The 23,246-nt window shown below is 34.5% G+C and overlaps 2 protein-coding genes across 2 annotated transcripts in view; both read right to left on the bottom strand.

The window, feature by feature from the left end:
* Positions 1-3,895, bottom strand: part of LOC133336930 (apyrase-like) — a 29,937-nt gene extending 26,042 nt beyond the window's left edge. Inside the window, exon 1 of the mRNA XM_061545198.1 lies at positions 3,765-3,895. Coding sequence (XP_061401182.1) covers positions 3,765-3,895 — 131 coding nt within the window. The remainder of the gene's footprint in view (positions 1-3,764) is intronic.
* Positions 3,896-8,893: 4,998 nt separating this feature from the next.
* Positions 8,894-11,016, bottom strand: LOC133336928 (apyrase-like; the record flags this gene model as incomplete). The annotated part of the gene is made up of 7 exons (XM_061545196.1): positions 8,894-8,987; positions 9,050-9,407; positions 9,481-9,577; positions 9,631-9,788; positions 10,064-10,469; positions 10,530-10,727; positions 10,791-11,016. Coding segments are annotated over 7 exons (1,537 nt in total), but the record flags the coding sequence as incomplete, so codon positions are not given.
* Positions 11,017-23,246: the final 12,230 nt, after the last annotated feature.

Genomic DNA, 23,246 nt, shown 5'->3' with positions numbered 1-23,246 from the left:
AAAAAATACAGTTAAATTCATACTTTGTCCACATTCTAATCAAAAAAATGTTACTGCTTTGTGTATTTTGAAAAATAAACTTGTGGTTTTCCAATAAAAAGTTTTTTTCAATATTAATTTTTTATGGTATTGCAATAATTATATGCAAATAAAAATTATGCAAATTGCTAGACGCAGAAATAAATAACGGTATGACTGTGTGATTTTAATTCTATTTTAAGATTGTAATTACAATTTATAACTAACTAACTAAACAGGTTGAGTGTTTAGTTTAAAATTTGCATTAAAACAAGATGTTGGAGGTAGCGGGAAATATTTCTCTTTTTCAAAGAGGTAGGGGAGACTGGGGCACCATCGGCACTTTTTTTAGAGTTCTATATCTCAGTACTTATTCAACATTTAAATATTTCTATAATAATATACATCGTTGTTAACTACTTTTTAATAATATTGTCTTACAACGTTACCTAAAATCCGACGGGGCGTACAAAAATATTCAACTTCCCCACTATGGCAAAATGTTGTGTACGGCCGTATTACCCAAATACGTCGGATCCATATCTTCCAGCAAATAATACAAACCGCAAAACAAAATTGAAAATTTATTAAAATAATCCACATATTGTTAGTTTCCATTCGAAATTTCAAATTTCCAGACTGTTTTGTTTTTGTTTTCAACAAAAGAAAAAAGTTATAAATACGTTCTATTTGGGTAATACGGCCGTACACAACATTTTGCCATAGTGGGGAAGTTAAATATTTTTGTACGCCCCGTCGGATTTTAGGTAACGTTGTTAAAAATTTAAAAAGTTTTATACACGAAATACTTACGAAGTGGAATTGAAATATTACAGAAACATCCATAAAAATACAAAAACCCATGTATCTAAATAAGCTTATTAACTAGAAATTTCAAACTTTGTGTCAGTTATTTATTTCGATATTCGAAACTAGTGATGTACGGTGAGAGCTTCACATCGAAAACGCGATTGCCGAAGGTGCCCCAGTCTCCCTAAAGCCCAATAACAATTTATTGGTATAGCTCGAAGCTCTGCCTGAAATATTTTTTTTTTATATGACAGGTGAAGTTAAGTTCAGTTCCTGGTTTTCTGCAAGCCGAGTGCCACCTGTGTAACAACAGTTGCCAGAGGACATTTGGTTCGGACTCAAAATTGCTAATTACGGTCTTATAGATCCATGTTATCATCTTTGGATTGAAACTCAATTTAGAGACTAAAGAGACTTATTATAGTGGTAACGAAAATTAGTTGAGGCAGAACCCCTCCCTGCGATGTATGCTGCAGTTTAAACTTCTATTACTTAGCATATGGCTGACCCAGTTTATAATTACCTAGTCAATCGAACGTCTTCTAAGGATTCGATAAGCGTTTCAGTGCCGACTTTTTGAATGCTCGGTCGATATCAATACATACAGGGTGAGATAAAAAATGTCGGAAATAGCATCAAATTTTAGAATAAGTATAGATTTGTTCAAATTGGTCAACTTTGGCACGAATTATGGCCTTCAAGCGGCCAATGAAACCGTCACACGCTGCCCGAATTTTGGGCCATTCCCGGCGAAACGCTTGCTTGAGATGATCGACACATTTTTTAATGTCAACCTTACTTTCCAAAATACTGCAAACACAATAGTCCAACGGATTGGTATCCGGAGATTTTGGTGGCCACTGTGTGCTGGAAATGAAGCGAGGAACCCCATTTGGTAACCATTCTTGGGTGGCGCGTTCTGAGTCCTGTTAGAATGTCAAGGTCTGCGGCCAAAATGTTAGAGTGCCCAAGGCTTTAATACACCCTACAGAATATTTTCGCAATAACATTCGGCATTTATTCTCATGCCACGGTCGATTAATACGAGCTAGTCTTGTGTCGTTCGTGAACGACCTAGTTCAATTGAACGAGTCAGTCCACTAAACGAGTGAACGACATATTTCATTGTTTATTATTGTCGTTCATTGAACGATTTTGTTTACCAAACGTCGTCGGTCACTGAACGACGTTGTTCACTGAACGATACAGAATTTTATTCTACACCTTCAGTGCCGTTCACTGGTGGTGGTGGTTCAAGATCAATTTCATGTATAATCTGATAAATTAAAAAAATACATTCGGAAAATTAGCCCATTGCAGTGTTCAAAAGACCAAATGCAAATACTGCAGTAGCGTTTTAAGCATAGCTAGGGGGACAGCAAATAATAAATAATAAGTGACATTTAAAAGGATAGCACCCATTTGCTTAAATGGACTCCCAAAGACAGCCGGTAAAAGAGAGATGGAAACACCGGAAGAAGTGGCACAGGTATGCGGAGCAACAACTGTGCAGCCGAATATAACGAAGTGGAGAAAATATATAGTCAAGTTCTTCGAATGATTGGGAAAGGTCAACATTCTTTGCTGTTGATGGAACTGGTAGCTTAAATGCAATAGTGACCATTTTAGCGATATAAAGCAACTGAACGTGGTTCACCTCGTTCAATGTTAAAAAATTTATCTTATTCGTTCGATCACTGTAATGAACGAGATTGCCCAAGACTAATACGAGCGGAGACCGACCATCGGACGTTACGCCGGCGTTTGAGTTCTGGTGCACAACCGAAGGTGCACATTTTCAGCTGACATCTTTGGCAAGTAAACACGATCATTTTTTTTTTTTTTTTTTTTGTGTACAAAATTCTGGACAACGAATGTTATCTCATCGGAGAACACCAAATTCGGCAGTTCACCACTATCGGCCAAGCGAAGCAACTCTTTAGCCCTTTCTTTCGATTGCGGCGTAAGTTCTTGCACTTTTTGGAATTTCAATGGAATCAATCGACCACTGCGAACCATTTCTGCTGATGTCGCCGTTTTCTTCCGTCCTTTTCCTTGAAGTCGGGCTACGCTACCAGTATCACGGTAACCAGCGATGTTACGAGACACAAAAGATTTATTCACATTTAAATACTGGAGTACTCTAACGATAGCCACTTGTGGTTTTCCAGCCAAATATAAAGAAATCACACTATGACGCTTGAATTCCACCACGAATAACTTTTTTTCTGGAAAATTCTCAACAAAATGCTTTGGTACGCTTGTAAACAATATAATGAGCTGTCACTGGAATGATTTTAGCAGCTGTCGGACGAGTGGCTTAGAAATGGCAGCAGTCTGAAGTTGGTTGCAGTTTTTTCATCTCACCCTGTACAGCTAATGTACAATCAATATGGTGGACTACCTCATGTAAAGCGTTTCCCCCCTGATCAATGGATCAATATATTAGAAATCCTAATAAATTTTTAGTTTATCTCGATGAAGAACCCCAATCTAAATCAAGACTCATATCATCACTAGACCATTATTAGCTTTTAAAGCGTTCATTGTGTTTGCAGGCAAATTTCTATTTTTCCACAAACCTTAGAAGATTTTTTTATTCAAATTTTTATTTATTGGACGTTACGCCTACCAATTTGAATTGTTTGCATTTTAAATTTACACTCCAATCTAATAAATATTTCCAATATTTCAATTATAATTTTCTCTTATTTCTTCATAAGTTTTCTTCTAAACTAAATTAAAGATTCTAATTTAAAATGACTTTTCTTAATTTGTTGTTCTTTTCCCGTTTAAGAAATCACTTATAAAATTTACGTTTATTACACTTGGACGATAATAAACCACATTCAATTATTATGGCATTAAGCGACAGCAACAACAACAAAACAAATAAATAAAAACAATAATAACAACAAAAATATAAAAACACACACCTTGCATGAAAATCGTTAATATGTACTATTGATAATGGAAACAATTCCGATTTAGGAATATTTTGCTGGGCACTGACGTTTAAATTGCCAGCCAAGAAAACGGCCACGAACAACAAAAAGAGTTTCTTCATACTTGAGGTTACGTTGTTGTTGTTGTTATAATTCAATGACGCGGAGCACCAAAATAATAAAAAATAAACTAAAAACAAAACGCGAACACTACAACTTTGCCATTTACCGATTATGCGATCAGATTGTTGTTTAACCGCGCGCTATATGCGCTGACAATTGACTGAACTGACTAAAATACAATAGTTAGTATTTTGTTTACACGGATTTTAATTCAATAATAATTCAATTAGCAAAAGCAGCGAAGAGATCGGTGATCGTGTCGCTATTTTTGATTTTTTGAAATTTCTCTTTGCACTCATTGCTCTCACTCTCACAAGTGTGCGGGCCAATGCCATTTAACTGAGAAATATTTTGCACGAATGCATTTTCTGTAGATTTGCTGAGTTATCGTTTGACGAGGTTGATAAGAGGTTGGTTTTTTACAGGTACTGTGGAACGGTAGGTCTTAAAAAATAAATCAAATCAAAAACCTGTTATGTAGATGCAATTGCCAAAAAAAATATGTTACTAATCTACTACATTTTACTAATTTTATCGATATTCTAAAATGTTACGGGGGCAGTTCGGAAACTTCTTAGCCTAGCACAAAAAGCGTGGTATTAACAGAAAAGTTAAGTGTTTTGGAAACTGTCATCTCTGTTATGAACACATGTTAAATTTTGTTTCGATCTGGCAACTCCCTCATATAGAAACAGGTGTTCAAAAAAGAAGCATCCGCAATTTATCGGGACAAGAAATTCCTAATGATATGGTGAATGTGCTAGGTGAAAGTGCTCCTTCATATGCAACAGTAAAAAATTGGGTTGCTGAATCTAAACGTGGTCGTACAAGCATTGAAGATGAACCACGTAGTTGACGTCCAAAAATGCAAAAATGCTGAACTGAGATTTTCCGTATAAAACGTAGCTGAATTATATTTGTCTATGGAAAAATCCGGCTGAATTTAGATATTAAGATGTAAAACCCTGCTGAATTGTGTTTTCCAATATAGAAAACTTCCTGAATTGGGTTTTCATTGGAAGAATGTTGCTGAATTGAGATTTTCGGTATAAAAACTTAGCTGAATTATGTTTATCGACTGAATTCCGTAATTAAATAGTAAAATCCTGCTGAATTTTGTTTTCGAATATAGAAACCTTGCTGAATTGTGTGTGTTTTAACAAGAAATCCCAGTTGTTTTGTCTATGAAAACTATTGCTGAATTGTGTTTTGCAATGCAAAAATGTTGCTGAACTGAGATTTTCCGTATAAAACATAGCTGAATTATATTTGTCGATGGAAAAATCTGGCTGAATTTAGTTATTAAGAAGTAGAGCCCTGCTGAATTGTGTTTTTCAATATAGAAAACTTGCTGAATTGGGGTTTCATTGCCAAAATGTTGCTGAATTGAGATTTTCGGTATAAAAACTTAGCTGAATTATGTTTATCGACTGAATTCCGTAATTAAATAGTAAAACCCTGCTAAATTTTGTTTTAGAATATAGAAATCTTGCTGAATTGTGGTTTTTAACAAGAAATGCCAGTTGTTTTGTCTAAGAAAACTATTGCTGAATTGTGTTTTTCAATGCAAAAATGTTGCTGAACTGAGATTTTCCGTATAAAACATAGCTGAATTATATTTGTGGATGAAAAAATCCGGCTGAATTTAGATATTAAGAAGTAGAGCCCTGCTGAATTGTGTTTTTAAATATAGAAAACTTTCTGAATTGGGTTAATGTTGCTGAATTGAGATTTTGTGCATAAAAACTTAGCTGAATTATGTTTATCGATGGAAAATCTGGCTGAATTTAGTTATTAAGAAGTAAAACCCTGCTGAATTGTGTTTTTCATTACAAAATTGTTGCTAAATTGAGATTTTCGGTATAAAAACTTAGCTGAATTATGTTTATCGACTGAATTCCGTAATTAAATAGTAAAACCCTGCTGAATTTTGTTTTCGAATATAGAAACCTTGCTGAATTGTGTGTGTTTTTAACAAGAAATCCCAGTTGTTTTGTCTAAGAAAACTATAGCTGAATTGTGTTTTTCAATGCAAAAATGTTGCTGAACTGAAATTTTCCGTATAAAACATTGCTGAATTATATTTGTCGATTTAGATATTAAGAAGTAAAACCCTCCTGATTTGTATTTTTCAATATAGAAAACTTGCTGAATTGGGTTTTCATTGCAAAAATGTTGCTGAATTGAGATTTTCTGCATAAAAACTTAGCTGAATTATGTTTATCAATGGAAAAATCTGGCTGAATTTAGTTATTAAAAAGTAAAACCCTGCTGAATTGTGTTTTTCATTACAAAATTGTTGCTGAATTGAGATTTTCGGTATAAAAACTTAGCTGAATTATGTTCATCGACTGAATTCAGTAATTAAATAGTAAAACCCTGCTGAATTTTATTTTCGAATATAGAAACCTTGCTGAATTGTGTGTGTTTTTAACAAGAAATCCCAGTTGTTTTGTCTAAGAAAACTACTGCTGAATTTAGATATTAAGAAGTAAAACCCTGCTGAATTGTGTTTTTCAATATAGAAAACTTGCTGAATTGGGTTTTCATTGCAAAAATGTTGCTGAATTGAGATTTTCTGTATAAAAACTTAGCTGAATTATGTTTATCAATGGAGAAATCTGGCTGAATTTAGTTATTAAGAAGTAAAACCCTGCTGAATTGTGTTTTTCATTACAAAATTGTTGCTGAATTGAGATTTTCTGTATAAAAACTTAGCTGAATTATGTTTATCGACTGAATTCCGCAATTAAAAAGTAAAACTCTGCTGAATTTTGTTTTCGAATATAGAAACCTTGCTGACTTGTGTTTTTAACAACAAATCCCAGTTGTTTTTCTAAAAAACGATTGCTGAATTGTGTTTTTCAATGCAAAAATGTTGCTGAACTGAGATTTTCCATATAAAACATAGCTGAATTATATTTGTCGATGGAAAAATCCGGCTGAATTTAGACATTAAGAAGTAAAACCCTGCTGAATTGTGTTTTTCAATATAGAAAACTTGCTGAATTGGATTTTCATTGCCAAAATGTTGCTGAATTGAGATTTTGTGCATAAAAACTTAGCTGAGTTATGTTTATCGATGGAAAAATCTGGCTGAATTTAGTTATTAAGAAGTAAAACCCTGCTCATTTGTGTTTTTCAATATTGAAACCTTGCTGAATTGTAGTTTTTTGATTAGAAAAGACCATTTTTCTAAAAAAAACACACGCTGAATTGAGTCGTTCTAAAGTAAAATCTTGTGTTTTCTAACAAAAAAAAATTGCTGAATTCATTCGAATTGATTTAAATGTTTCCATAATAAAACCTTGCTGAATTAGGGTTTTCTGTCAAAAAATTCCTGCTGAATTATGTTTTCTGTGAAGAAACCATTGCTGAATTGTGTTTTTCAATATTAAAACATTGCCGAATTAAATTTTTCTATGAAAAAACGTTGCTGAATTGTTTTTCGTTGAAAACCATCAGCTGAATTGTGTTTTTCTATATTAAAACCTTGTTTAATTGTGTTTTACCACATGGATACCTTGCTAAATGATGTTTTCCGTTAAGAAAACCTTGCTGAATTGAGTTCTTCGTCTGATAACCCCAGCTGAACTGAGTTTTTCTTTCGAAAAATCTTGCCAAAATCGTTTTTCTATATAAAATTTTCGTTGAATTGTCAACGAAACCTTGCTGAATTGATATTTTCTGCAGACAAACATAGTTAATTTGATTCTTTCTACATAAAAACCTTTTTTTCATTTAAGAAACCCCCGTTGAAAATAGTGTTTTCTTAGGAAAACCCTGCTGAACAATGTTACTTTATATAAAAGCTTTGCTGAATTGTGTTTGATGATATAAAAACCTCGCTGAATTGTGGTTTACTTTAGAAAAACTTCACAGAAACCAATTTGCCTATTTAAAACCTTTGCTGAATTGTCCTTTTCTGCATGAAAACCTTGTTGAATAGAGTTTTTCAATAGAAAACCAACAGTTTGTTTATTGAAAATCTTAGTGGAATTGTGATTTTCTACATAAACACCTTGCTGAAATGAGTTTTACGGTAAAAATTTAGCTGAATTTCGATTTTCTTTTGTAACATTTTGATAAAATGCAATTTCCTTTACATAAACTTTGCTGAATTGTGTTTTTCTTTAGTAAAACTTTGCTAAACAGCGATTTTCTTTTCTAACCCTTAGCTGAATAAAGTATTCTCTTAGAAGAGATTAGCTGAATTGGAGTTTTCTTTAGTAAAAACCTTGCCAAAAACGATTTTTTTTACAAAAAATTACCTGAATTGAGTTTTTCGATACAAAAAGTTATCTTAAATGAGTTTGTCTTTGTATAACCTTGCTAAAATACAATTTTTTTACAATAATTCAGCTGAATGGAATTTCGCCTAGAAAAACTTTGCTCAATTTGTGTTTTCTTTAGTAAAACTTTACTAAAAATAGATTTTCTTTACAAAACCTTTGCTGAATTGAGTTTTCTTTTAGAAAAACGTAGCTGGATTGAGTTTTTCTTTAGTAAAACATTATTTAAATTCTATTTTATTTAGAAAACCTTAGCTGAATTGAGTTTTTCTTTAGTAAAACCTTGTTTAAATTCTATTTTATTTACAAAACCTTAGCTGAATTAAGTTATCCTTTAGAAAAACTTAGCTGAATTGAGTTTTTCTTTAGTAAAATCTTGTTTAAACTCTATTCTTGAAACTTCAAGGCCATTATGAACTCATGTCCTTTCACATACGCTCTATACATCCTAATACTAAGCATTTCTGTTCGGTCTCCGCATATTCACGTTGAATTTGATTGAGTTTCTTGGACACAAACCAATTGGAAAATTTTCGCCATGCGTATTTTTCTGAACGAATGTACCACATTTTGTGTATTTCCATAATGGTACCCTTAACTACCCTTGATTCAAAATCGCTTACCCTTGACTTCAAAATCATCATTTAATACTGTTGAATTATTTTATTAAAATAAAAATTTGGCTAAATTTCATTAAATTAGCTTTTACAGAACCTTAATGCGACCTTCAATGCCGCTGTAAATGGGTGTGACATTTTCTGTGTAACCCAACAAGGCATCCAAATCGGTGATGTAGGGTCTGTAAAGTAATTAAAAAACCTATTAGTAAAAAAATTCCCCTAAAACCCATCAACAACTCACTGAACATTGGTACCATAGTCACGGAACATATGGAAACCATCACCACCATCCTGTAAGAAATTGGGCGCCACAATACGATATGTGGCCGTGGCATTAAATGGTTCGTATTTCGGCACCGAACAAGAGGAACAACGAACTTTTAAATTGACAACACGTTGATTTACGGGTTTCTTGAAGTCATAGGTAATCTTCAGACCCGAAGCTTGTAGAAAAATGTGGGAACTGGTAACACCATTGTCGTAATCAATGTTACTGACAGCAAATTCCAGGGCTTCCAAAAGTTTATCCCCAGGCAAATCGAAGGCGGTCAAGATGTTTTCAAATGGTGACATTGTAACAATGTGGGAGTAGGTGAGGTCTAAAGGGGAAAGAGAGAAGGGAGGGGTACGAATAAATATTGTGAAATTTATAATTATATTCCAAACACCTACTTCCTTTGTAGAGAGGAACTCTCAAGGCTCCAGTATTGACCAAACCAATGGGTACAGTTGTCCATTCAGGTTTTTCATAGGGCGCCAAATTCAAAAACTACAACAAAATGTTAAGTCTGGGTATACATTTGTAGATGTTATTTCCCTTACCGCATGAACCATGGCATCTGTGAAATAGTTACCCAGGTTACATTCCTGATAACTGCAAGGAGCTTTCAAAAGGTCCACCACGGTTTCTCCAACAACAACCTTTCCTTGTGCATCAACAATTTCCCGCCAGGGTTTCATGGCTTCAACAACCTCGGGATCTGCAAAAAGAAGTGTCAATTATGATTAAGGAGGGTCTAAAAATTAAAGTACGATTATGGGTTATAAGATTGTTGTGGCGCTTATACGAGGTCTGTTCATATTCAGAGTTTCTGTTAGGGTTTCTCCGAGGACAAAGAAACATCCTGGCAGGCAATTCCGACTTATTTTTATAATTTAAATGCGCTTCCCCTGACGGAGGCTATGAAAAGTTTTGGCCCTGCCAGACTTAACGACCTTTTTACTCTTTTCTTAGTTTAAATTAGTGTTTCCTTACCTTCAGGTACATCAGGTCCCATATAAAGAGGTGCCCCCTCAAAGTCCACAATATCGCCATTGTTGTCAAAGAACACAGTCAAATGACCAACATATTTGGCATAGGCTCCGGCCTGAACAATTAAAACACGATGTCCAGAGGCATGGGTAACTTGTGTGGGATAATCACCACGTGGCTTGTCAGGACCCGGAGGTGTGTCACCAGTATACAAAAACGTATGGGAATGAGAACCGACAATAACATCAACCTCCGAACCGGCATTTTGGGCAATCAATTTATCCACATCATAACCGCAGTGGGAGATGACAATAATAATGTTCGCCCCCTCGGCTTTCAATTTTTGGGCCTCCTCAACAATGGCGTCACTTTCATTGCGGAATATCAAATTACCGGTGTTGGCAAGGTCCTGTAAATATTACCAAGGGTCTTACAACAATAATAACATTTTTCGAATTCCAAAACCTACATAAGTTGTTTCCAAGATCACACCAATAACACCAATTTTCCGTCCATTTCTCACAATGATTGTAGAGTTTTTGTAGGTTCCCTGCAATGTGGGTTCATTGGTGGCATCCATATTGGCCACCAACATGGGACTTTCTAGGGACTGAATAAATGGCACCACACCCTCAACACCATGGTCAAATTCATGATTACCCAAAGTCTGGAAAATAAAAGGAAATCTCAATTAAAAACCCCTTTAAATACATAACCTAAAAAATCTTACCATAGCATCAGCTGGCAACATATTTAAAAATTGACTGGTAACATTCCAGCGACCAATATTATACCACAAAGTACCCTGGAAACTATCACCGGCATTAAAGTAAACCGCATTATTTTCCTTTTGCTCCTCGAGCAATTTTTTCACGGTAAACACTGTGCGAGCATAGCCACCAATACAAATCTCATCGGCATCACAATTACCGCCAGTCGTATCGGTAGGTTCAAATCTGTGAAATAATTATCAAAATTTTGGAGCTGTATGATAAGTAATTCAAGGGGATAGGCTTCAAATTTTCGATGTATTGTGAAAAAGCTTTATGGTAAGATACGATAAGATACGACTATTAGTAATCTATTTTTGTTATGATATACAACTTTAAGTGTTTCGTATTTCTTTCTTATAATACTGAAATCTTTCTATTAGCCATAAATCTGGTTATGGTATTATCAGTTAAAAACATATTATCCTAATGTTAGTAAATTGACATACGATGCGAATAATGTGATTATAATTTAATCAAATATTTTGGGGTTAGATATTCTCAAAACCTTGGGATTTTTATAAATCTTGACAGCACTTTATAAAATAGTAAAATAACTCGCACTTAGTTAAGACAATTTTTGACAGCACGATTTTGATTATCTTTATCTAGTGGCACAGCGACACTGGATTAACCTATCAATAGTTTTCAAATCAGGCATATTTCAGGACGATTTTTCCATTTTTATACTGTTCCCGGTATCAGCTCAAGAACCTATATACATGCTCTTCTAGAATACACTGTTTTCACTTCATCGAACATATAAGCCACCTCAAAGGTGGACAAATCTTCATTGCTGATCCTAGAGAGAGTATTAGGGAATACGTACTGACCAACTGGCCTATGCTTATTTGGAAATTTTTATCCTTCAAACTTCAAGGCCTATCGAGATAATACCGTACCTTATCGGATATTAGTCACTTTTGTGATGTATGTTCAGGGTTCACCTTGAACTCATGTCTTTCCAAATAGAGTCTAAACTTTTTAATAATAATTACAAATTTAATTGAGTTTCTTTGACATAAAGGTAATCGGAAATTCTTTCTGACCAAATGCACTTCATTCTCAAGGAGAAAACACTTACGATTATTCAGGCCTGGCCTGGTAAGTTGGATTTGTATGAAATGTCAATTTATAAAGGAATATCAGATTAGATGGAAAGACCAAGTAGAAAACAACATCTTGGAACGTGGTCTTTCAAATTGGAGGAGATGGGCACAAGACAGACGCGCTTGGAAATCTTTTTTAAGCTCGGCTTATGGAACGTCCGTTCTGTAACAAGCCAGCTAAGTAAGTAAATATCAGAGTCAAAATTGAATTTAGGCGCCGTTCTCCTTTTCTCTTTTACAATAAAATGAGCCAACTTAAAATGCCAATCCTGAAGTCCTCTTATGTGTTTCCCCTTTCATTCTCCAAAATTTCTTAATATTACGATTTTCTGTTCGATCACCGAATATTTGCCCTGGGTTTGATTGAGTTTCTTCGACATAAAGGCAATGGGAAATTCTTCACTTGCTGACCGAATTCACCTCCTATGCAAGATGATTACTTTGAACTCATGTCCTTTCACATATGCTCTATACTTCTAAAAACTAAGAATTACAGTTCGGAGTTTCTTTGACATACAGGAAATTGGAATTTCTTCGACGTGCGTATCTTTCTCACCGAATGCACCTTCTGTACTGTGAACTCATATATTTTCATATATGCTTAAAGTTCTACATTTTTCTGTTCGGCCACCTTATATTTACGTTGAATTTGTTTGAGTTTCTTTGACATAAAGGCAATTAGAAATTAGCCGCTCTAAATTTTGTAATACATTTTTTTGTTCGGTCACCGAATATTTGCCTTGGACTTGTATTGAGTTTCTTTGGCAATTGAAATTTCTTCACCGAACATATTTTTCTGACCGAATCAACCTCCTATACTAAGTCAGTGATTACTGTGAACTCATGTCCATCCACATATGCCCTAAACTTCTTAAAACTAAAAATTCCTCTTCGGTCACGGAATAGTCACTTTAAATTTAATTGAGTCTCTTTGACATAAAGGTTATTGGAAATTCTTCACCGTGTATATCATTCTGAACGAATGTGCCTTCAATACTAGTTTAATGATCACTGTGAACTCATGTCCCTCCACATAGGGTCTAAACTTCTTAAAACTAAGCATTATTGTTCGGTCACCGAATGGTTACTTTGAGGTTATTTGAGTTTTTTTTTTTTTGATATAATGGCTATTGGAAATTCTTCATTTCCTACACTAGTTCAGTGACCACTGTGAAATTATGTCCTTCTACATAGGCTATAACGAATAGTTTCGCTGGGTTTGGGTTTCATAGAGTTTCTTGGACATAAAGGCTACTGGAAATTCTTGACCTTTCGTATCTTTTGTACCAATGCTCCATATATAACAGTTCACGTTGAATTTGTTTGTGTTTCTTCGACGTAAAGGCAATTAGAAATTCTTCGCCGAACGTATCTTTCTGAACGAATACATCTCCTATAATAGTTGAGTGATCACTGTGAACTCATGTTCTTTCGGTTCGGTCACCGAATATTTATAGTTTGTGTGTGATTGAGTTTCGTTGATATAAAGGCAATTTGAACAATTCGCCGTTCGCATATTTTTGAACCAATATACCACATATAACATTGCTATTACCTGGCTTTGATTTTGCTAAGTCTGTGAGAGAAGTAGCAATAGGCGCGTAGTGCCTAATAATTCTTCTTTTTAGAACCTATGGTGTCTTTAATTGATCCGTATCACAACTTCAAATGGACTTAAGTCACTTTCAGAATAAATGACTCATATATGAAAATATTGTTACGAATATAAATTTAGATTTAAGTTACTTTAGATGAATTCCGTTAATTTAAGAATTTGAATTGTAACGTAAATTTCTACTACGCAGTTTATTCGAATAACTTCACAACAACAACTACTGTATAGATTTTTCTACATCCTTCCATTTCCTCTTCCATTTTCTATTTTGTTATTGTCGTACAATTCTTGTTAAACGTCATCATTGATTATCGCTTAATTCCTCTTTCTTTGTTACCCCCTCGCCTGTATGTGTGTTGTTGTTATTGTTTACTCAACGTAAGTTTGTATGTGTTGTTATTGTTCACTCAATGTAAGTTTGTATGTGTTTGTTGCATTGGTAGATTGTTCGTAATCTAGACGTTACCAGATCGTCTAGAAACTTCTGTAGCGACAGGCAAGGCTCATATAAATAGAGGAAGTGGAAAGGCAGTTAGTCAGTTGTGAATCAGATCGCGAATTGAAACCGTCGAGTAAAGTAAAGTGCAAAGTAAAGTTGTGTGAATAAAATCATTGTAATAATCGTAATCAGAAAGAACCCGCGTTTTATTTGGTACGAACTGTATCGGGAAATAAAACAACGTCTACACGGGATTAAGTAAAGTCCAAGAACGTAACAATATTAAATCATTATAGAAACCAATTTTTAGATCAGATGTGTTCCTCCAGTTTTACTTTATATTTTCTAGTAATTAAACGGGCCTAATATCACCAAATGCTATAATATTATCAAGAATTTTGTCATTAAACTGTCAAAATTTTGTAAAAAAAATATGTCATTCATATATTTTTTAATCTCTAAACCCAAAACTAATGACTTGCATATCACAGTAATACTTCTGCTGCCTTAACTTATTTAACACGTTTTAAACGTGCCTACCATACATACATATTTCGTTGGCTAATTCTTCACCGATGTTGAGATTAGCTTTGGCGTCAAATTTCCTTATCATAATAAATCAATAATTATTGTTGAAAAAATAGCGATGAAATTGTAACAATACATATCATAAACAATTGAAATATTTTCTTATATATGTAGTGTATACTTGAGAACCTCTTCAATTTTTGTATGTGAAATTGAAAGCGATAAGAGGGGAAAAAAGACAGCTGTGACAGTATTGGTTATTTGACAAATGATATATAGTTGATTACTAAGAAAAATAATCACCAGTAATGGTGTTTTAATACAATGTCTATATGAAATATTTCAACGAAATCCTAAAATAAGTAGGTCCGACATCGATTTGCAATTTTTTACAATCATTGTCAGCTGATTTTTGTTTACAAACACGTAACTAATATATAGTATATGTATCTTTATTTTTTACTATTAGAACTATGCGTGGAATCAATTGCTTATTTCCGTATTTAATGTCAAACTGTATCCTAGAAGCATATCAATAATTTCTGGGAAATACGGCCGATGGAAATGTCAAATTCGTATGTACATCTAAACGGTATATTAAATATGTCATTTAGATGGCCAAATCCTGTGATATGTGAAATAAATTACGAATTTTCGTAAAAACACTATTAAGGCGCCAGTGTGTAGGGCGATTAAGTTGTTAAAAATATATTTATAGTTATCTCATTGCAGAACTTAGATCATCAAGCTCGACTCGAAAGAGTATAAATAATCACTTAAAATTACTTTGAAATGATCACTGCCCTTACAAGGCAAAATTCAAATAACAAAAATTAATTTCAGCTGAGCACGGCTAGGGCTCGAACCTATGTCCTCGGAGCAACACAAATGTTGCCAGACCACTTAACGTTCTGAGCCATCAACACACTTCCAAAACGGTTGCGCAAAAACATGTGTATACCATGGACGAAATTGTAGGTGTGTGGATTAATTATTCATCACTACAACAAAAATCAGCTTTGAAAAGGACTGTTCCTAGAATGAAGACTAATGTCGAACTTTGACAAATTTTAATTTAATTCGCATATGTAAGTTTCGCATCAGGGCGGAATAAATACAAGTTATCAACGTACGACCTTTGTGGAGCCACATAGCCCAATATGCCTGATGAGCCGCCTAACCAACGGAGAAACGCGTCGCATAATGGTGGGTACGTAGGTTCTTCTCCTGGCTTTCCTTTTCATTGCAGAACTTAGATCATCAAGCTCGACTCGAAAGAGTATAAATAATCACTTAAAAGTTATCTCACGAATCTGAATCTGCTATCCAGTTTTAAACCTAATATTATTACTTTTTAATAGTCTTAGTTAGTTTTATGTCAACTGTAAATATTTTAATTATATGGAACTCAAGAATTTAATTTTATTCAACCGCTATTGGGGGACTTTTTCACCATCACACTCTCATTCATATGGAATTATTGAATATAAAGTGCTATGTTCGTACACATCGTAAAATAGCAAACAAAATAAGCAATATTAAATTTAGGGGATTCACAAGCACGTGATGTTTTTATATCATTGATAATACTAAGTGTATTGGAGCGGAAAATATCTACAAAGCAAACAGTTGTTACTTGTTTTTAGTAAAAACAAGGGTTTCGTGTACAACAAAAACCAACAAGAATGACCAAAAAGTAAAGGATGAAAGCCGGAATGTTCATATCAAAAATTCTTATTACTACAAATGTAGATACTACAGAAATAAAATATCAAAAATGTTGTGTGAGTGATCCAGAAAAAATCCCTCTCAAAAAGGATATGCCAAATTTTGAAAGTACAATAATAATGTTTGACTGTTCACACAATTCTCACAAACTCCTAACCTGGACCAAAGATCAAGAATCCTAATTTTTGTAGAGAAAATTTAATTCTCTGGCTTTATTAAAACACTAAATATAACTTTAATATTTGATTTTTTCTATTATTTAAATTTGTTTTGTACAAAGAGTTTTCCATTTACGTCGAATTCGCCGTTAATGACACCGTACATACGCTGGAAACTACTCGAATGAAATTGTACTCCACATGGGAACAGGTCATGAGGGTGGGTTGTCGAGACCATGTTCCGGAGAACGATAAGAAACCCATTGACAAAAACAATTTAAGGTAACACTACATGGAGGCAATGGACTCATACAAAAAGGCTGGTTAAATGTACAAATCCAAACAACTCTGAATAAACAAACATTAGAAAAAACAATATGGAAATCAGAGTGGTCATAGCAGGGAAAGGAGATGGATTTTACGCCAATATCTCGTCTGCCACCATGCGACACAGACATATTGAAAGAAGGATGCAAAATATTTACATCAAGAACCTAAAATTAGGCAAAGTAGAAAAATAATTCCATCTGACACAGAAAACCATTGGAGAAGCAAGAGAAATTATTTGTAACGTTCTACTAACCAATGATGGATATGACTTAGCATGGAAACATCTCATTGATCGCTATGAGAATAAAAGTATGAAAGTCAATGAACTTTTTAACTTGTCACCTGTTTTAATGGATTTAAGTCAGAATATTCAGAAACTACAACGCACGGCGAATAATTGTATCCAAACTTTGGATAATCTTGATGTCGATTTTGGGATAATTTTAGAATAAGTTCAGTAAAAATAGTATTTGAAGTGAAGACCCTAACATATTCTAATATTTTTTGCAAAGAACTGACTACTTGAAAATGTTCTTGAAAATCTTGAAATAGTTCAAATGTGCTCCACAAATACGATATAAATTAAAATTGAATATTGACAAAATATTAATATTTTCGTTTTGACGTCTAACATAATTTTGTATGTACGTATGATTTGACAGCAAACTTTATACTCAACTGTCCGACCTTATATAGGCCTTGCAATTGGGTGTCTACTTTAATTAGACATTTAATGTTGCCAACATTTAGAAATATTACTAGATAAATTTTGAGAGATGGTCGAATAAAAACACATGTTTTTGTTTTGATGCATCACCTTACTATTACATCATGATCAGATTCATGGCATAATAAATAGGTAGTACATTTAGCGCAGCTGACGATTCGATCAAATGTCCAAGAGTGTAGTTCCTACTTGAATTCGATGTGCAATGTTGCCAACCATGAGATATATTACTAGATAAAATTCAACAGATGGTATTATTGCATCATGGTCAGATAAAAATATGACCAGAAGATTCTCAATTTTGTTGTCATAATCCATTATTGTGAATTGCTTCACATTTTGAAACTGGAAACATCGTCCGATTTTTTGACATTTAACATGACAAGAGAAATGCAGCTGTTTTTTCTCAAGTCTAATGTCAAAAAAATTGAACCATGTTTACGTTTTTATTATGGAAGTCCATTCACAATAATGGATTATGACAGCAAACTTGAGGGGTAGCTGATATCCAGCTGGTCTCCACGGATGACCATAGTTATAGGCTTTGTATTCAACTTTTGAGGTGAATAAAATCCTACGCATACCCTTGAATTTAGGCACGGACCTCAAAAAACGTATATGACCAAGGCCTGATTGTTTATCAAGGTCTATATGTAAGGCCAGAGAAAGATTAGCTGTTTTTAAGTAGGCTGCCAGCAAGATTTATTAATAAGGTGAACCAGCTAACGAAAGTCAGCTAGAAGTCGATTCACAGAATTGAATTTTGACTTGAGAGGCAGCTGACATCCAGCTGGTCTCCCTTGATGACCTTATTTATAGGCCTTGGCTGCCAATAAACATGATGTTGGATGTCATTTATTTTCTCATAAAGTGAAGTTAATTCACAATAATAGATATTGATCAGCTGATATTCCTGGGTGACCATATTAATAGGCTTTAAAAACCAGCAAATTATACGCCAACAAAAATAATTTTATTTGATCACAAGTGTCTTTAGAATACCCGACAGCTATATATTCTAAAAAGGGGCGTTTAGATTTATGATCTCAAATGTCAATTCCATAGCGTATACGTTAAATATACTCCTCTGGATTTGTGAACAGAATGAGCGTGACGTATACGCTATGTAATTGACATTTGAAATCGAGTGGATTCTACTCAAAATTGGATTAAAGTCTTCATTTAAAAATCCTAAATAATTGTTCTATTTAAAAACCTGCAAACACCTTCAATTAATCGAAATTGCTTTCGATTTACCCTTTATTAATTTGAAAAGTTGTACATCTTTTTGAGTACGTCAAGCGACCAAAATCGAACCGCAAATCGTTAGTCTTTCACGTGGTCTTTTAATATTCACATATACATATTTCAAAACATACCTTGCATGAAAATCATTGATGTGAATTATAGATAAAGGAAATAATTCATCTCGATTCACCTGGGCTTTACTCAGACCCACTACAGCCAACAAGAAGAGTGAGAAAAACACAAAACAGCTGTTACGATAAATCATTTTTACAAAACCGTTATTCTTCTATTCCACCTCTTAAAAATAATTAATGCGACAAATAATAGGTGTCACATATAAACGGTTTTATTAATTAAAATATTAATCAACTTTTATTTCACTCCACTCCACACACAATGACACTTGTTAGCCAAACTCGATGGCTAATAAAATGACACGACGCTACGTTCTTTTTTTCAAACGTTCCGTGCTGTTAGTTGCCCGTCAGAGTGGTTTCAGCCAAACCGTCGAGCTGAAAACTGAAACTCATTAACAAACTTACGTCTGATGTTTTGCTTCGGTTTCCTTCGTTTTACCCCTCAATAAAGTTTAACGTTAATTCACGCTACAAATTACCGGAGCATTTAGTATTACGAAGTGCTTAACAAAGTTTTCGGTGTTGTTGTTTTTGTTGTTATTATTATTGTTGATATTGACTTGAATTTATAGAATATTTTATTGGTATCATGATATCAACGCTTTGCTTCTGATAAGAAATCTCAATTAGAATGAAATGTTCTGGGGTGTACAATCAGTCGTATATATTCGCAATAGAGAGGTAAATTTATTGAAGACTAATCCGCAACGAGGGGGATTTTCTTTTACTAAGCGGACAAGGGCCTTAAAAAAATTTTTTTTCTATTTGTAATGAAGAGAACATCATCGAGAAATAAAAATAAATTCAGGATGGGGCGAAAGGATATTTGTATGTGTTCTTTCAAGGAAGCTTCAAAACAAATACACATCTTCTTGGTCGCTTTAAGTTCTATCGGGCGCCACATTTTATACCATTCATTGTGAGGTGGGAATTAAAAAAATTGGCGTATGGCGAAAGGTTATGCTCCTTAAAAGAAGCTTCGATTCAAATACAGATTTCTTGTTCGCTTTTAATGGTTTAAGAATGAGATGAAGTACGGCCAGGAAATCTATTAACGTAGATTTCTTCTAATTTATCATGCTGCTCTACAAAACCCCGTTTAATTTTAATAGGGAGCCACTGTTTATACGCTTCAGCGTGAAGTTGGGCGAAGTACAGACAGGAAACCCATGAACGTAGGTTACTTCTAATGTATGTTCCTGCTCCTAAGAAAAATAATTTTAAAGTTCAATTGGGCGCCACTTTTTATACCTTCCATCATGAGGTAGGAATCCAGAAACAACAGGGGTATGGCGAAAGAATATGCTCCTTAAAGGAAGCATCGATTAAAATACACATTTTTTAAGATTTCAGATAGAGATGAAGTACTTACAGAGAAGGTGAAATACCAAATTACAGACTTTCAGGTTGGAAAAATCGTTTAAGACCTTAAAGATAACGAATAAGGGACGGTGGTACCCTTATATGGGTAGGGTTATGTTAAAAAATGGACCTGAACCTCAATTTTTTTTTTTTTGCAAAAAAATGTTTTTGTTAGTTATTTATACTTTTTCGAGTCAAGCCTAATGATAATAGCTTCCATGGCATACACATGTTTTTGCGAAAATGCCAAATTACAGCTCGTTATGTTGGTTAAAATCTTCAAAACGTGGACCTATTTTTGAACACTTGGGATTTAAGACATCCATTTTTGTTGAACAATTTTTAATATGCCTCTGCTGATGCTAAAGCTAGGCCTCCCTCCTCTAGGATGGCGCTTTCAATTACAGAATCCATTGTGAACTTTCTAATTTATTCTCAAGTGTTTGCTAACGGTGTGCGGACCATCTGGTACTAGGGGATTTAAATGCACACCATAAATTGTGACATTTCGTCCTAGGAAAAGACCAGAGCAGAGCAAATTGATAGGTCAAAGTTTTGTATGATGAATGAGTATGTCGTCACCAGAATAAAGGGAGAGTTTCACAGTTCGCCAAAAATAACCATCGTCTTTATATTGCATCAAACCTTACTTACTTAGGTGGCTTGAGGCAAAACATTTTTTCCCATAAGCCGAGTTTAAGAAAGATTTCCAGGCGCGTCGGTCTTGTGCGCAGTTCTTCAAATTTGACCATGTTTCGAAATGTTGTCTTCCACTTGATATTTCCATCGAATTCGTGCCCTTCCCCTTCTGGAGGATTTCACAAATCATCACTTCTGCGAACTTACCATTCCTTCTGATGTACGGGTACCAAAAAAGTAAATCCCAGGACTTCATTGCAGCCGCTACTGGTCGAACACCTGAGATGAGACGTAATTTTCTAGCAAAAGGCAGTTGGACTAGCAAATTCTGAGTCATTCAAATTTCTTCTGATGTACGGGTAGCAGAAAGGAAATACCGGGACATCATTGCAGCTGCTAGGTTGTTATTTTTGATGTTTGAATATTCGAGATGAGACCTAATTTCCCAGCCGTGGCATTTGGACTAGCAAATGGACGAGATAAGCTTCGTCGTTCTAACCCTGGGTCAGAGAGTTGGATGTCAGCAGATTAATCGCGGAGCAGAAGCAGACTAAATGATTAGATCATCTATTGCAACATTGAAACTTGGCAACGGTGAAGTCGATCTCGAACATGGAAAGAATGATGATAGGACGCCATTCACATTTATCGACGAAACAGTAACTGATGCGTTAGTTATTTTTACCCGAGAGTGACAGGGTGAAGCGAATAGTACTACGTCGTGTAATAAATGTTACAGCCAAGGAAATGCCACCACGATTTGCTATAGCTGACTAAAGTCCCTAATTTGTCGATAGCCACCCAAATCAGTTTCATGGCTGGACAATGCACTGGATGGTCCCACTACTAAAGCCGGGCAAATGATATCAGCAGATTTCACTTTTGTCACATTACTCCCCGGAGGATTAGGAAAAGCGATCCAGTTGCACGACATCTGCTTACATATAGGTCGAGGAATAAACCAGAAGAGCCGCGAGGTACTAGACCTATCAAAAACCTTTGATATCTTCGATCCGACCAATTTTGAAACGCTGGATACTCAATTTATATTTTTGTGGAATCCAATCGTGTGAGGAGTTCCGAAATAAGAAGTCCAAACCCCGCAATGCAAAACATGACTACACAGGATGGGGTTATATCTCCGGATTTGTTTGACCTCTACTTTTTTGGTTTTCCACACCCTCTAGACTGCAAAGAGATCGTTGGATACGTCGATGATTGATGCTGAGGATATATGTGAATGATTGAACAACCATATCGGGAAGTTGATAGCCTTATTTCACACGATGAATACGTAATGTTCGACCACATTGACTGCCGAAATGAAAATGCCATTGAATGTAAAGTCGGTTTATAAGTGGTTCACTACGTAAAAGGAACTGGTACATGCATTTAATTCCATAGTTCCCTTTAGGTCCTTGGTTTATTAATTCAGACAATGAACGGAAAAAATTTTGATAAACAATTGAATCAAGAGGCACAAGGTGAACGAGAGCAAAAAGGAACCATCGGAGCAAAAGAAACTAGAAGGAAATAACCGGACATAGTACCGATCATTCCTTTTCTGCAATAGTTTCTTTGAACCAGTTCGTTCCGAAAAGATCCAACTCTAAACAATGTTCTCAAGATTGATGCTGGCAGCAAGACCTATAAATAAGGTCATCCAGGGAGACCAGTTGGATATTAGCTGGATCAAGTTTGCTGTCAAAATCCATTATTGTGAAATGACTTCCACTATGAATACGTAAACAAATGCCACATTTTTGACATTAGACTTGAGAAAAAATAACTGATTTTCGCTAGTTGGGTGACCTTAGTAATAGATCTTGAGACCGATGTCGTTCTTAGAGTTATCTCCCCCATCCATCGCAGCAGCTTAGGCAAACCAGAGTTATTTTGACTCATCTAAGTTCAGTGTGGTGCAATCAGCTCCTTTTATATTGGGCACGGATTGATGAGAATGTGTAGAATGCCAGCCCAGAATTTATTCAATTGTCAACTTGCTTCATTAATCTGTTGTTCTTGGGACCAAATCAAGAATTTTGTGTGTCAAGTTGGTTTTAAAGGTCGCTTAATTTGATTCCCAAGAATATATCTTGCATATTCTCAAAAAGAAAGTATCAAATACGGACGCATTGCTTTAATATTTCATCAATTCATACTTTGGAACCTAACCTATGATATATCCCATTAAATAACAATTCAATTTAAAAATCATCCTTTAATTTATACTTGTAAATATATTTATAATTTTTCAGTTAAGTTTAATTTTATTTTACATCATAACACATATATAGTGTGATTCTTCTTCTTAGATATCTTGCACATTACAATTGGATTTATGTTTATATTCTTCTTCTTTTTTTAAGTTTTTATTATAAATTTTACAACAAATT

Source organism: Musca vetustissima, unplaced genomic scaffold (genome assembly GCF_032173495.1).
Source record: "Musca vetustissima isolate MV318-11 ecotype Yass unplaced genomic scaffold, APGP_CSIRO_Mvet_v1 utg62662, whole genome shotgun sequence".
Classification (NCBI taxonomy): Eukaryota; Metazoa; Arthropoda; class Insecta; order Diptera; family Muscidae; genus Musca; species Musca vetustissima.
This window is presented reverse-complemented; position numbering and strand designations above follow the sequence as displayed.